Raw genomic sequence first — 16,512 nt, forward strand, 5'->3', positions numbered from 1 at the left:
GTGTCTGAGTTTATAAATTCTAAAGATGTGCTTATGAGCTTTCCTTTATGATGTAATCCCAACTCTAATGTTTGAAAAACTACTGGCTAAATATTTATAATGAAAGAATCCATGATTATTTAAATCAATATCTAAAAAGATCCAGAATTGTTCATATTTAGGATTTCCCTGAGTTTAAGAATAATCTTCATTGTCAAATTAAAGACTGATTATTTTAAAAATAATACATCTGTGTTTTAGGCAATGCCTCTGAGCTGAAGCCATTATTAAAAATAAGAGGCTAGAGGAAATGTTTAATTTAGATTTATATGGGCACCCGATTTTCAGTTTCTAGAAATGCAGGCCTTCTTTTGCCTCTGTAAATTGCTATATTATTTCAACAAAACTTTTATAAGACTGATGTTAAATCAAGTTGCCCTGGAAAATGGAAGAATCAGAAATAAGAGAAAATGACTCCAATATTAAAATTTGATTGTATTTTATTGTGCAAAAAAAAAGTACAGCATTATTGAACAGAAAAACAAAGCAGCAAATAACCATTGGTCTTTAAATGGTATCATGGATGAAAGCAACCTGTAATTTGATTATAAGGAATTAGGTTTTTCACAAATCTGTTAGCTATGCAGAACAGCTTTGTTAATAGTAGTTTTATTACTTTACCAAAATGTAGTTCCATTATTCCATCAGTTCATTCCACTGGCATCACGTGGAATAGTCCTAGACCTTAATTCCTTTCTGCTCTATTGCATAAGCATTAGAAGGCAGGACCCTAGTGTCTGTTGGTTATAAACATATTGGTAAATGTTATCTAGGGCATGTAGAATATATACTTATTAATTATTTCAATCAGTAATCCCTAAAATGATTGATAAATTTCACATACTAATGGAGACCACTTAAGATTACATTTGATCCATAGCATATTCCTCTAGTCAGCTTTCTCTTCACTTGAACTCCCAAAATATCTGGAAAGGGAATGAATGTAAATATAATTTTAAATATCCCTAGTCACTAATATATTGAAATATTTTCAATTTTTTTCTTACTTCTAAACATGATATATTAACCATATAAAGATACTATGAAATTCAAATATGCTATAAAATGAAAGGTGTAGTTTAAGTATGTGTAGTAGCAGCTAATAATTATGTCTAAACTCTACTATATGTAACATGATGAATTCTTTACTTAGCATTAGAGAAATTAATATTTCTTGCTTTCCAAGTTATATACCATTGAGTCAGAAAATAAATAAAAATTCCATTTAATTATCTACAACAATTAATAAGTATGCCAAGTATGGGCAAGGCTAAATTTTTTCTGTTCAGTCAGTGTTATTCTCCATATACTCAATTTCATGCATCTGAGACTAGTGGAACTCTGATAAGCAAAATTAAATAAAGTCCTTGTTAAGTAAAAAAAAAAAAAATACATTTCCCAGCCCTTTCTGCAAATCTAATAGGGCAACAGAACTTTTTCTTTTTTATTTTAAGAGACAGCTTTTGAACTGTTCTATGCTGTATGATGTTTGGGTAAAGTGTGCTTGTCATATTTGTCATGACCTGAATTTCTAATTTATTTAAACATCTATTATGAGACTAAGAGTAGAATAAATCCTTAAATCCCTACCCTATAAAATTAGTATTATTTCAGGTATTAATGATATTACATAATATCTATAATCATTGTTACAGATATTGCCTGCCTACACAGTTGCTCACTAGTGGAAACATAAACAATTGTCCCACTACAACATATCTGTCTTGAGTTATGTGCCTCAAAACAAGTAAAAACTACTTTTTTTTTCATTTTCTTTTTTTGGAAGGCAAGCCTGACTGCACATTCTCCCAATTGCTTCTTTAATTTGGAGACTTAGGAATATCCATCGTAGGAATATAAATGTGATACCTGGAAGCAACATAAATGAGCATAATTGGATATAGGAATTCTTTTGGTTGGAAATGAAAATTAACATATTTAATACAATCATGTACTTAAATATTGCTCAATGCAGTTGACAGATAAAACCATTAGGTAATGGTAATTTAAGAGTTTATGGTTACAGGGAGGTAAGATGCACAATTTGATTACTATATCCTATTATTTCTTTCATCGTCTTTTGAAAATGTAAAATTCATGCTCAATTACATTAAAAAAAAGTTACCAGTAGGATGATATAAAATCATAGTGTTGAGATGATCATTTCTGAGGCCTTTTGATCCAACCCCTCATTTTCAGATAAAACTGAATTTCTATTTATTTATTACATGATACATGAGTAGATTGAGGTCCAAATTGGTAGGACAATTGTAATAATTTACTATAATTTAGAAAAACAAAGTGTGTATACACATATACACATTTTAATGAAATTTGACTATATTCAGCTTAAGTTTTAGTTTTAAAATTGAAGTTCAATGAAAATGACAGGAAATTTATTATTTTTATTTGTAAATAATGTGGAAAAAACAAATGACCATATTGCCTAAATCCAAGTTTTCCACCCTCATTTTTTCTAATTTTAAAGATCCTGAAATTGGAATGCAGTTTAAAATCTGTATGTTAATGTAATATGGTCATGTCTTTTTCCCCCCAAGCTGACATTAATGTTGTATAAAAATGGGGACAAAAACTAGATAAAAAATAGGGTGGGATGGGGAAGCTTTCGGTATTCTTTTTTGTTAAATTCAGTTTTATTGAGATATATTCGCATATCATACAATCATCCATGGTGTACAATCAACTGTTCACAGTACCATCATATATTGAGCATTCATCACCCCAATCCATTTTTTGAACATTTTCCTTATACCAGAAAAAGTAAAAATAAGAATTAAAAAATAAAAGTAAAAAAGATGTGTTTTTTTACTTTTTTTTTTTTTTATTCTTATTTTTATTCTTTTTGGAGTAAGGAAAATGTCCAAAAAATGGATTGGGGTGATGAATGTACAACAATATGATGGTACTGTGAAGTTGACTGTACACTGTGGATGATTGTATAGTATGTATGTGACTGTATCTGAATAAAACTGAATTTAAAATTAAAAAAAATATATTGTTGCAGTTTACAATTAATGCTATCTCAAAAATGGAGAAAATGAGGTATTTCCAAAAGTGGAAGTATCTATATTTGCCTATTCCGCAAATGTCGAGACAAACCCTATCCACAAAGGGAGCACCACTGGCCCCTTCAAAACTAGTGAGAGTTCAAACACTTAAGAAGAGGGATATTAATAATGAAAATATTTTTAAAAGACTATAAAATAATATACTAAGATTGCAATATAAAATAGGTTCTAGAATTAATTACCAATTGGGCTGAGCTTGTTCTTTTGGATTGTGGTTGTTTTCTTTGTTTTGTCTATTCCAAGTTTGAGTCAATAAGCATGCAAAAGGGTTATAATGCCAAAGATGAGTTATAACTGGAGCAGAGAGGAGAGTTTCTCCTTACCAATTTGACTATTTGGTCATCTCATGTGGTCCCCTTACATTCTACTTTTGCAGCTACAGTTTATCCTCTAAAAGACTACGTATTTTGCTGAAACAACTTTGTGAAGGAGGAATGACGGCAAAGCAGAAGTATAAACAATTAGGTAGCCAAGAAGATATTTAATCATTCTTGATGATTCACAGCATAACTGACACAAGTGATGATTCCACATTAACAGAATATTTACATGTGTTACAAAGATGAGATTTCTACAGAGTGAAATTACTTTCCCAGGCGCCTTCAAAGTAATTCATTCAAATAGAGTAGAAGTACTTGGAAGTTTATTACAGCCACGTAACTTGGAAAAGTTGAAAGCATTCACATCAATTCTAATAATTATTGAGGCACTAAAATATTGCACAAGAAACTTTTACATCAAGGTGAGCGTCGCACAGGTCTCAGCCATTCCTGATTTGTTCGTAGCTACACACCTGTACTCACCTTCATCGCTTTTTACTAAGCTTGTTATAAATAGATTGTGAAATCCTATGCCCCTTTCTTCAGAACTGAACCTCGTTCCTTGAACCAATTTTCCATCTTTGTACCAGTAAACAGTGGGCCTAGGAGAACCTCGAACTAAACATTGGAAATAAGCTGCTGTGCCTGATGGTGCGTAACAATCAGAAATACCTCTGATAAACCTGGGAGGCCCTTCCACCACCTGGAATTCAAAAAAGCTGTCTGAATATTTGCTCTTTAAGACTAATTCTTCCTTCAAACTGCTTAATGTCACTTTACTTTTCTTTGCCATCATGGGAAATATTTCTGAATCTCCCATGGTGAGGAATCCCCGACAAACAGCCTCTCCCACACGGTTCACAGCTCTGCACCTATAGGTTGCACAATCTGAAAGACAGACATTTTGAATTTTAAGGGTGTGGCTTCCCTTCTCCTCACTAATCACATATTTAACATTATCTGGCTCAATACATGTATATTCTTTATACCATTTGACTTCTGGAGTAGGGATGCCTATGACTGAACATTTGAACACAGCACTTGAATTTTCTGGAATTTTAAAATCACAAATAGGCATTATAAACCGAGGAGGCATTTCAAATCCTTCTAAATCAATTTTTAAATCTCTGTCTTCTTCCCTCCTTGAGGCCATGTCTGGATCTACTAAATTTAATGGAAGAACATCTAGACTCACAATTATGCTTTTATGATCAGGAGTAAATTCAGGAACTGTGACTATTTTCACTTGCTTCTCAAATTCTTTAACATCTTTTTCACTTAGTTCAACTTCCAGGACAATTTCTTGAGGAGAAGGTGTTCTTGATGACGTGGGGTTTTCCAAATCAAACTCCATGACATGCTGATGTGTTACCGGAGGTGGTAATGCCACTCTTCGTCCTTCTTGGGGTATTATGTCTACGCTGGCAAAGCTCTTTGCCTCCCCTATGATGTTTACAGCATGGCACATGTACTCTCCCTCCTCTCCTTTTTGAATGTTAGAAATTTCCAAAGAACACACGTTACCTACCCTTTCTATTTTGATTCTTTCATCCGGCTCTAGCAAAGATTTATTTTGATACCATTTCACACCGGGAACTGGAAGGCCTTCAACTTCAACAATGAAGCCTAAGGTTGTGTTTTCATATATCTCCCTTTTGGTCAGAGGTTCAATAAAAGACGGAGGCATTTCATTGTCTTTTGGCTCAATGGCTTCACTGGGCGTGCCAAAGGAATCGGAACGCCACATTTCATAAGCTGAATTTCTCTCCTCTGTAGGTGTATGGAAAAGTTCATTTGGCGTACTGTCCTCTCTTTCTATTTTTGATGGGTACATTTTAAAATTTCCAGTGGGCTTTGGTCCTCCAGTAGAGATAGAAGATCTCTCAACTGTTTCTCCTCCTGAAGGGGTAGAATATCTCTCTAGAGACTCTCCTGGAGGCGTAGAGTACCTGTCTAGTGACTCCCCAGGGGGTGTGGAGTATCTCTCTAGTGCCTCTCCAGGTGGTGTGGAGTACCTTTCTGCTACTTCGCCTTTGGAAGGTGTTGAGTATCTTTCTGCAGAATCCCCTGAAGGTGTGCAGTATCTTTCAAAAGTCTCACCTCCTGAACTTGTTAAGGATTGTTTAGTTTTACCTGAAGGAGTAAAATATAAATCAGGTGACTTTGGAGATTCAAAATGTTCTACAGATGATGGTGGAGTATAAAACTGATCTAACTCAGAGATTTCTTCACTGCTTGTACTTCCCACATCAATTGAAAGATCAGATTCAGGAGAAAGTGGACGGCCTGATGATTCCTGTTGTTGATTGTAATATTCATACACGGTGTTGAAAGTTACTTCTTCAACCTCCACCGAAGTGACTGATTCACTAGGGGCAAGTTTTGCCTTGTGCTCGGTGTCTTTAGTTTCAAGAACCTCATGCTTCCCAGCAGCAAGTAAACACTGTGTTAGGGAGGTCTCAGATTCCATTACTTTGGTTGCATGTGCCTCATCAAATTTAGGAAGATTTTCAGAAAAACATGTTTCTACAGTTTCTCCTTCAAAAATAGAGAAAGAAGTTTCATTTTGAACTCGAATTTCTTCAACACATTTTTCTTCACTAGAGCCATCAATTTTCTCACTTATTTGTTCATGTGGATTCTGTTGTTCTTCTGTCATCAGGAATGGAAAGCACTGACTGAGGGAGAGCTTCCTGTGGGGTGTGTCTGCTTCCTGAATATCACCCTCACCTTCTTTCAAAGATACATTTGCATATCCTGGCTGCCCACCATCCTGCCCTTGAAATGAGGCTGACTCTAGTTCCAAACTACATTCTTCCTCCATTTCACAAACCTCTGAGAGCTTTTCCTCATTTGCTGCTTTTTTCAATTGTGAAATGAAACTTCCACCTCCATTCTCCAGAGAATGGCTTTTCTCAGAAATATCAGTTTTTTCTACATCTGCAGATGAAGCTTGAAGGAGGGTACATGATTCACTATGAATTTCTTCAGGAAAGGATTTAAGAGAAGGATCAGATTCTAAAATTTCTAAGTTTTGTTCCTGTATATGCCGGACTTCTTTTTCCAAAGAAAGAGTATTTTCATCAGTACTACTTTTCTCCACCATGTTCCTATCTGGAAGCTCCTGATTGGAAGAAATTTCATGATTGGTGAATATGCTGTATTGCACATTCATAGAGGTATTCTGTATATCCGATTGTAATGCATCAGCGCTAGAGGTTTCTTCTTCATAATGTGTTTCCTCCTGTTGCAGAGTTTCTTGAACTTGGTGCTCCTTGGCTAGATCTACATGAGAATACATTTGCTTTAGAGCAAATACAATGTTGTCAGCATCCGTTTCAGGAGCAGGATGTTGAAGTTTAAAATAAGCTTCTTCTGGTTGACCACTATCTAATTCTTGGAATTTTATATCTGCATTTCCCGTTAACTTGTGAAACTGCTTTAGATCAAGTGATATAGGATCTTCAGGTTCAGCCCTTTCAGACACTGCAGATTGAGCTGTAAGACCTATTTCTTTCTGTTGTTCCTGCTCTTGTCCTTCCAATTCCTTATGAGTTTCGGAGGAAAGCAGCTTTAAATTCATTCCAGTGTTACATGAATCTGGTTCAGCTGTTGGAGACAATTTCTCTGCCTGTTGTATATTTACATTTATATCCGAGAAAGTATCACTCGATCTGGATTCTCTTTGTGTTAGCGGAAAGTCTCTGTCATTAAATTTCCTCTGAGGAGTAATAGCAAATGATTTCTTGGTGGGTCTTTTTTCTAGAACTCCTTTATCTACATGTTGTAACTTTTCAAATGCAATGATTCTATGCTTCACCTTTTTTCTTGGGTAGAAGCTCTCTTCACTGAGAGGCTCTTCATATGCAGTAACAGATGAGTCTTCTGTCATGTAACTGTCAGTGGTTCTCTCAAAGTGGATATTTGATATACTTGGGGCACATTCTTGAACATTTTGCCTTTCTGGTCCACCAAACTTTCCAAAATCATTTCCTACATCTTTCCTAATTTTAACTTCACTGAAGTCATCAACAAATGGATAAACAGTACCCTCTGCTTGATGCAGCTTTGTTTGTTCACTTACATGTCCCTCTTTCCCTTCATCCTGGTATTGTACGAGTTCAGCCCTGAGAGCCTTGTCAATTTCTATGGATCTTGAAGTGCCCTGTGTAAATCTGAGTAATTTAACTCTAGATGATGTGCAATGAACCTCACTTTTCTGGTCTAGCTGCTCAGTTGTCTCAAGGCTTTTGAAAACATCCCTTACAGAATGTCTTTTTATATTAGATTGGGGTATAAAAGGACCTGCTGGATAATCATAAAAAATGTGCTCTTACAGACTCCCCCTGAAACTGCTGATCTTGGAATATTTTGCATAAATTCCACCAACGTGTTCTAAACGGCTATATTCTCTGTGAGTGACAGGTTCCACTGTCAGATTGGAAACATTCTCGGCTATTCCTGAATTATTTTCAGCAACACATTTATATTTTCCAGAATCTTCAGAATTAACATCAATAATGTATAGTCTGTGACTACAGTTAACTTCTTCAAACTGAAACTTCTGGCTCTGCTTTAAAAACTGCTCCATTCTGAAACCATTTGACAAGCGGCGAGGCTCACCTGATATGAAACATTTCAAGCACTACAGAATCCCCTTCTCTACATCTGACATGCTTTGGCATTTCTTGTATTATTTTTGGTGGCTCATTAGTAATATCAGAAGAAAATACAAATTTGTGTCTTGGTGACTGAGCAGCCTGATCTCGAGGTGTTGCTTCAGATTCCACAGGCTGAAACAATTCTCTTGTCTCTTCATCTTGTTCTAGGGTAGGAGTAGCTGCTGTTATCTGAATTTCTACAGGAAAGGAAAGCAAGTCTAAGTCTGCAGAGGGAGGAACTGGAGGATTAGGTTCGAATATAGGGAGATTGGTTTGACCCTCTTGTCTCAAAGATGGACAAATGCCTTTTGCCTGGTCAAACACCAGTGCCAGCTCCTCTTCCTCATCAGTGTAGTCAGGGAACATGGGGACTTTATGTGGTTGAACATCATATCTCTGTTTTGCTTTCACTTTAAGAATGCCAGCTGTTTTTACTGTTCCATACTGGTTAAACAGCACACAGGTAATAGAACCTTCATTTTGGGGAAGAACAGAAGAAAAAGTTAGTGTTGAATAGTTCTCCAAGGTATGAGTGATAAAGCCCTGATTACGTGGGATTGGTATATCATTGTTATACCATGTGACTATGGGTTGAGGATGTCCTTGGAAATGACACACAAATTTACAACTATCACCTTCATAAACTTCTTGAGATTCAATTTCTTGAAGAAATGAAGGTGGGCAACGTTGTGGATTTTTTTGGAAAAATTTTTCTAAAAGTCTTGTGTTTTTTTCCTCCTGTTCAGTTTGAAATTCATCAACTTTTGTGGAAACAGAGTGTTGTAATTCTCTCGAATCACCCATTCTTATTCTTTCACTATCTTTATCTTCATTTTCTTTAATGTTTACAAATGTACCAGAAGATTCACTGGTATATGGTATAATAACTTCAGATACCTTTTCAGGAGTTTCCCATATTTCCTCATTCTTATATACATTAGTGACAGATTTAGATGACTCTCCAATTACAGTTGTAGTCACAATTTCTTCTATTTGTCCTCTTGCTTGGGTATTTTCATCTACTAGTGTCCTATCACATAACTGGTCTTTTGGCAGACTTTCTTTTAGTAATGCCTCTTGGCTCATTCTTACTTTGGTTTGAAGAATTTCTTCATCAACAGCAGTTTGAAAGATTGTAGGAGATTTTCTGGAGTCTATATCTTGGTTCACTTCCTTTGGATTTTGGAAAATACCCTCAGCTGGATTATCGACCCTATCTTCAGCTAGTTCAGTCATCGACCTGCTTTCCATTTCTTCTCCAGAGAGCAGATTATCTTTATCACTAGCTTCACTTCTCCAAGTTCTTGAGTTTATTTCGGATGATACATCTAAAGGAGATAATTTCTTTTTCTCCATTAAAATTTTTCTGGCCTCCCGTAAACGATGTAACTTCATTTTGGTCTCTTCGTCTAGGAAACTTTCACCTACATTAAGCCATCCTCTTATATCGGATTTACTCTCTAAGTATTCTCCATCATATATAAAATCTGTTTTCTTGCTAGGACTTGTCTTAAAGTGTATAGTTCGCATCATTCCCTTTTGTTCCACATCTTGTTTTTTGTTAAAGGGAGAGCCAGTAAACCTTAGGTCTACCTTTATCCTGTCCTCTCTCCTCTCCACTGAAGCCTCCAGGGTTTCATGTGTCTGTTCTGCCCTTTTCAGAAATTCTAAATATTTCCCATCTTGCCCTCTCTGAATAACAAGCAATGATGCCATTGATTCAGCCGACCCTTCACTATTAACTGCTAATAACCTATAGCTTCCAGAATCTCTGTCTTGGACGTTTTTAACCTCTAAGCTACAACAGTGATGATGCAAATCACTTTTGGTTTTTATGATGCGCCGAAGACCTGTTGGAACAGGCCTATTGTTATGAAACCAAGTCATCTCTGGAGTTGGACAGGCAATTAATCTGCATACAAAAACAACTGGTTCACCCTCAAAAACATATTTAAACCTAAGTTTTTGGGTAAAAGAAGGCTTGAAATATCCGGGCCAGGAACTTGTAGATGATATTCTACTTGCATATCTCTTAGCAGCCATGGAGCTGTGGTCTACATCTCCAGAATCTGAAAAGGCATCGCGTGCATCCTTTTCTGAATGCTCAGATTCCCCCTCGGAGGATGATTCTGAAAAAAAAAAATTAAATCATAAAGCGTTTTACTATTTTCCATAGTATTTGAAAAAGTTGAAAGTAAATGAAATTGCATAATAGGAAATGAAATAAAGTGCATGCTACAGATTCTCACAAATCCATAAAAAAATTCACTCACCATATTTGTTCGAATAAACGCAACACCATGCTCTGTTTAAAAGATTCTGACACGAAAATCGTTCGTTGTCTGGTCTTTTCTTCAAACTGTTGAAATTTCTTCTTGAACAAGCAAAAATGCATTTCAAAATAACATGTTCCTGTGCATATTTGTTTTCAGGTCAGGAAAACTATGATCTTTTGATGGCTAAGAGGAAAATCTTACCTGACTTGCAGAGAGTGGAATAAACGCCCTTTCTGATCCTTTTGATTTTAGATTACATTATTATATTTTTGAGAATTAACTATTTAAAAGTTTAACTATAACCATAAATTATTAGCTAAAATAAAATGAGAAGGCGTTTATTCGAACTAATACAGCCATAAAGTCACAATGTTATGCAAAGAAAAGCAGGCAATAAGGATCACAGAAGGCAGCTATCTGCAAGCCAGTGTAAGAGACATATCAATGTTAAAATGATATATGTGCATGAAGTGTAAACCAGAATGGGAATGTAACGTTTTCATACATCCTAAATAAAATAGCATTTCAATCATATTTCATTCATGATATTGCATTCTGAGGATGACAACTAGGTTATTGTCTATTGTTCAAATCAATTCACTGTGGTTTTGAAAACAAACTTCTTTGAGATTTCATGCATTAAGGTCATGTTTTCTAATATGAGCTTTTGAAAATGGCTGCAAACATAAAGTTGAATATGGCTGATACATTTTAAATACAGTTTTGAATTACCATAAAACAAACTTATCGTGAAATGCGTGTAACCATCAGCATACTAAACCACGCATGCGACATATTAATATATATGCTAAGAGATATATTTGTACATCTATGTCATTTTTCTCAATAATACTACAAGAAAGAAGGCAGCCCAAGGATTCTATTAATCCTTTGGAGTTTCTACTTAAATCTCACATTCATTATAGCAATACCTTTCATCTCCACCTCAATCTGTTGTTCTATCCTCTCGTGCAAAATTGATTCAGGGGCTAAAATGGAAAAAACATATAAAGAGATTTTAATGATTAATTGCATTCATTTTCTGCAATTTGTGATTTATAGAATTAAAATTTTCCCTCTTTATTATAGTAATGGAAAACTGCAACCCCCCCAAGTGCACAAAAAAATCATGCCAAACATATCATTGAGCTGAAAAAGTATATGACAATGTTGATAGAAAGATTTAAAAACATTTTTATTTTAAGTTCCCTCTCAAATTTCCACTTTTAGTTTCACAAGTTCCCATGCCTTTACATGCGTTCAGAAAAGCAATCCACAAACTAAAGGAATATTCTTGTTTTTTTTAAATATCTTATTGACTGAACATATGCTAAGAGGTGAAATCACATTCAAGAGGAACATGCATTTTCTAACTCGCAGTTTTCAGTTGAGGGTTACTCTCAGTTTTTTTCCTGCAGAATTAAGCATTTTCTGATAGTAAATACCACTTTGATTTGAACCAATTTTCACAACTTTAAACTACATAAAATCCAATTGTATATTAAGGAGTGAAACAAAGCCTCCTAAATTCAAAATTGTTTTTATTACATAAGGAACAGGCACAGTTTATAGACACACTCGTGTCTGGGGCAGCTTCTTGGGAGAGGCTGGTACCCTGACGCCACTTTCACTCTTCTTTCCAGTGACACGTGTCAGTAGACTTGAGTCCCTTGTTTTTCAATCCTTATGACCTTTGGCATGACGTTAATGACAAACTTGATGTTTTCTTTGACGATTCTCTTTTTACTTCCCGGGTTGTTTTAATTTGTTATTGAGTGTTTTAATACTTTCAGTGTCTGAACCAAGGATAATTTTTGTAACTGCTCTGGTTTGTGATTCTTTTGCTATGTAAGAATAAAGTTAGGAAAAGGAACAAATTAGTTTTGTTTGGAAGAAGAAACACCCTGAATTTAGAAAAGATGGAATGTCATTAGGATGAGAAGTCAAGGCAGCGTGTTAGTCCTAAAACTCTTCTGTAACACATATATATTTATTATACACACAAGGACCCTATTCAAATAGACTGATAGGAGTTTTACTCTCCTCCTTGATCTTGTGAATTTATTAGACCAAAATAAAAAAGGAACATAGACTAGCCTTATGTTAAATAATTAGAAAACTGTACCTGATCCTTCACTCTTCAAAGACCTAAAAAGCGGCCTTTCTTTTAACCCTCTTAGGCATGAGTAAGGCAGTCCAGAGTTTCCAAGAGGGGAAGAAAGTTCATGTTCTGAGAACACTTTAATAATATAATCAATTGGAATTGAGTGAACTGGAAATCCTGGGGCAAAAAAGGCCCAGCTCAAATCCATCCTGAGAATATGACATTCAAGTACTGTAATGGCACTGGGTTCTTTAGGATATTAATCGCAAGACCAACATTCCTCCCTTCTCCATGACACAGCCAACTCTCAATTACACTGCTGTCACAGCTGTCACCTATGTGATTTGCAGACATTGCCTCCAGATAAATGGTCATTCTCTGTGATTACGGTTGTTGTGCTAGCAAGTATCAGCCGTAAAACTGAGGGTCGGCACTTTAGTTGGTGGAATTTTCCATCTAATTTATATAACTGGACCTCCGTGCTTGAGGTATTCCCTTTATAGGCTATGGAAATATAACCAGAAATAACTATAGAATCTAATCTCACATTAAAAAGAACAAAAGCATCCTTTTGCTCAGTGTGTATTAGAGACACATTAAGTAAATTAATGAGCCTGATTCTCTCTACTGGGCAGGAAGGAAGATCACTGCTTCAAAATTCAGTGCAGAGACAGTTGTGCACAACATACTGTACTTTCTCTGCTCTGGTGGAAGAATTTTCTTTCCAAAGGAATCAGTGAGATGCACCTGCCTGTGGACACACAACTTGGGCTTCTAGCATCTGAAGAATAATTTTCTCATTCCATTAGTATCTAAGTTCATGGCTAAGAGGAAGTAGTTATCCCTTGCTCGGACCAGTTTATTCAAACTCTTTCAGACACAGTGAGAATCAATCACGATAACAACAGAAATAACGGTCCTGCCAAGAGATGGCTCCACAAGGAGGATCTGAGACCATAAAGGCAGAATCATTTATTGAGAAATATCTGAGACTACCAGTTTTGGTTCAGACAGATTGTTACTATTTTCAGTGGCCTATTTCTGTTTTCATGGTATCCTTTTAAATAGCTAGAATGTCCAGATCTGAAAATAAAGGGTAGATTTAAAATTGTTGCACTTCTTCATATTGAAACAATTAAATTTAAATTAAGCACAGTATCAGGCACAATAACAAAAACTCAATATACTGTTGGTGAACTACAACATTTTAACCTTCTTTGAAATATTTCCTAGGTGGAACATTTGGCAAACAGAAAAAGCAGCACACAGGGAATAAACCTTCACTTGCTGAATCTAGCCTTGGAAGTTAAACTTCCTGAATCTAGACTGGAAAATTAAACTCTCATAATAAATTTGGCTGGCTTTCACAAGACATTTATGAATAGAGGGTCAATTTAGAGATATTCTAATTAATGTATTCATTGATTCTATTTGCATGGCAGAAGAGCTGCATAAAGCGATGAGAATGAAATGAAGTAAATCAGAGCTACAAATCAAATAACCACCTTCTACACTTAGTACTGCTGATGTTGTCTTCTCTCCATACTCATTTTGTACAATGCAGCTGTACAATCCTTGGTCTACCAGCTGAACATTACATATGTTAAGAAACTGAATATTTCCATTTTGTGATAGCTTCACTCTCTCAGATTCCTCTATCTTGACACCTTCTTGAGTCCAAGTTACATTAGCAGAAGTTTCATCTTGTAAAACACAAAGGAATTGAGCAGTATCACCACACGTTACAGTGAGGTCCTGAAGGTGCAGGAGGATCTTTGGTGCCTCATTAATTTCTTTTTCAGTGCATTTCTTGGATAATTCAGTGCTTTTTGCAATTTGTGAAAGGGATGCAGTATGGTGCAAATCTACATCTTGAGCTGACGCAGCTGTATGGGTGGAACTTTGAGATACACTTTCAAAAACCTGCACTTCGTATTCATATGATGATCCTTGAAATGACTTAATTTCCTTTTGGGATATTTTGGTCTCCGCCTTTGTGAAAGAAAAATCTGCCACTGCCTGGGACTTGGTGGACTCTCTTACCTCTTTCCCAGAACTTTGCCTATCTAGGGCTTGCACTGTATAAGCGAGTGACAAGAAAAAGAAAAGAACATTAAGATCTAAGCTTTGTCTGTTGGCTAGGTTAGTAACATAAAATGGCATGGAAGATGAAGATGAAAGATAGCATTGTCACTAAGAAACAGCATGCCAGATACAGTATGCTTTAGGAAGTCAGGATCACACAAAATTCATTCCCAGTGATGAATGGATGATGAGGGCTCATGCAGACTCCATACTACAGCTAGTTCTTTCCTTCTGTTGTCACTGCAGTTATCCAGACTGATCCAGTATCTTTTTTTCTTCCCTCTCAAACTAGTTGGGATGCCATTTTCCCCTCCCTCTGCCATACATTTATATAAGCATACAGCTAATAGATCATTTAACAATGCAATGATGCTAAGTTGCTTAGAAAAATAAAAAATCAAGCAAAGTTGGAACCAACAAATAGTTACTAGTTCTCTAATGCACAGAACACACATTTCAGCAAGATTTAAATTACATAGGTGAAACCATAACTGAGGACTTAAGGGGGCTTGTTGTGTGTTATTTTATTAGCAAATTATGGACTGACCACAGTATACCATGAGACAAACACAAGAGACTCTCATTAGTAACAATGGGACTGAGAGATATGCAGCAAGTCAATGTCCTTGAGGAAAAATGGGCTTTACCTTTTGAAGTCACTGTGAGTGTAGCTGCACAAGTTGCTTCCCCAGCACTATTGGTTGCTTTGCAAGAGTACTGCCCAGCATGCTCTGAGTAAGCATCAACTATAAGCATTAAAGCCATGCCTGTGGACTCCTCAAAATGGAAAACTAGATTTTTTGTTGGTGGAATTGGCTGCTGGTTATGAAACCACTGGATTTCCGGTTTGGGAACACCAGAGACCCTTGCATGAAATCTGACTGTTTCCCCGCTGTGCACCCTGAGGCTTGATAGAAGCTGGATGAAGATGGGCTTTTGGCCAAGGGACTCCTTCTGAAATGAAACTGATGAAGAGACAGGCCATTGGGAGTTTGATGTAACTTCTTCAAATTTGCTAAATCCTGAAAAGAAGCATGCCAACCTTTAATGTCTCAATCTGCACTGAAAGCAGAACTCATTTGGAGTTGTCTACAGATCTGTCACAAATTTCAGTGGTGGACCAGAATCCAGTCCAATCTTAACGCCTTGACATTGTATACCATGATTGACTTAAAGTTACAGAAGTTCATTTCCATTTTCCAGGCAAGTAAGCTGAGACGTAAACAGGGTAAGAAACGTCACTATATGTTGTTCATAAAAGTAATAGTGAAGTCCACAACAAGGTTTAGTTATTCTTGTTTTCAGCTCTCCCCTATCCCCAGCCCAGTCTTAAAATCAGCTTTTCTATTTTGTAAACCACTTTAAATTCATGATTACGAAAACATCTAGATTTAGTAGGTGTTTCAGACTAAGGAAAAAAGCAGAGTTATCCTTAATCTTTTTGTATCTGTGTATACTTACTACTGCAGAGACTATATTCACTCAGGAAAAATGGACTGCGTAGAAGTATTGTTATCCTCATATTGAATCAAAGTGCTCTCTACTGCAGAGGAAATGCTTTTGATTACAATTTAAGAGCCCCAACTAAAAGAAACATGAAATAACCTTAGGACTGGGCCCCTCAACATTCACACATTCTTTGAATGAGGCTGAATATACCAAACTGATGTATAGACCTGAAATCGTCCACTGTACTTCTGAGAAATCATAATTGTGTCAACACAATGGGGTGATAACACTATTGGAACTTTTTAAAAAATGATTTTCATTCCAGCCAAATGAGAAAACAAATCTTCCTACTTCTTTAGCGTATTTCTCCCCATTCTGGTACATGCTGATCAGGAAGCACGAAAGCCGATGATGATAGCGATACATAACAAACATTATGAAGACAAAGCAGGGCAAAATAAAAATGATGGCTCATGATTCATAATGAGA

The 16,512-nt window shown here is 36.0% G+C and overlaps 1 protein-coding gene across 1 annotated transcript in view; it reads right to left on the bottom strand.

Annotated features, from left to right (window-relative positions):
* The window catches only part of TTN (titin), a 272,725-nt gene that overhangs the window by 207,775 nt on the left and 48,438 nt on the right, over positions 1–16,512 (bottom strand). Inside the window, 1 exon segment of the mRNA XM_037850412.1 lies at positions 11,318–11,374. Coding sequence (XP_037706340.1) covers positions 11,318–11,374 — 57 coding nt within the window.

Source organism: Choloepus didactylus, chromosome 9 (genome assembly GCF_015220235.1).
Source record: "Choloepus didactylus isolate mChoDid1 chromosome 9, mChoDid1.pri, whole genome shotgun sequence".
Taxonomy (NCBI): Eukaryota; Metazoa; Chordata; class Mammalia; order Pilosa; family Megalonychidae; genus Choloepus; species Choloepus didactylus.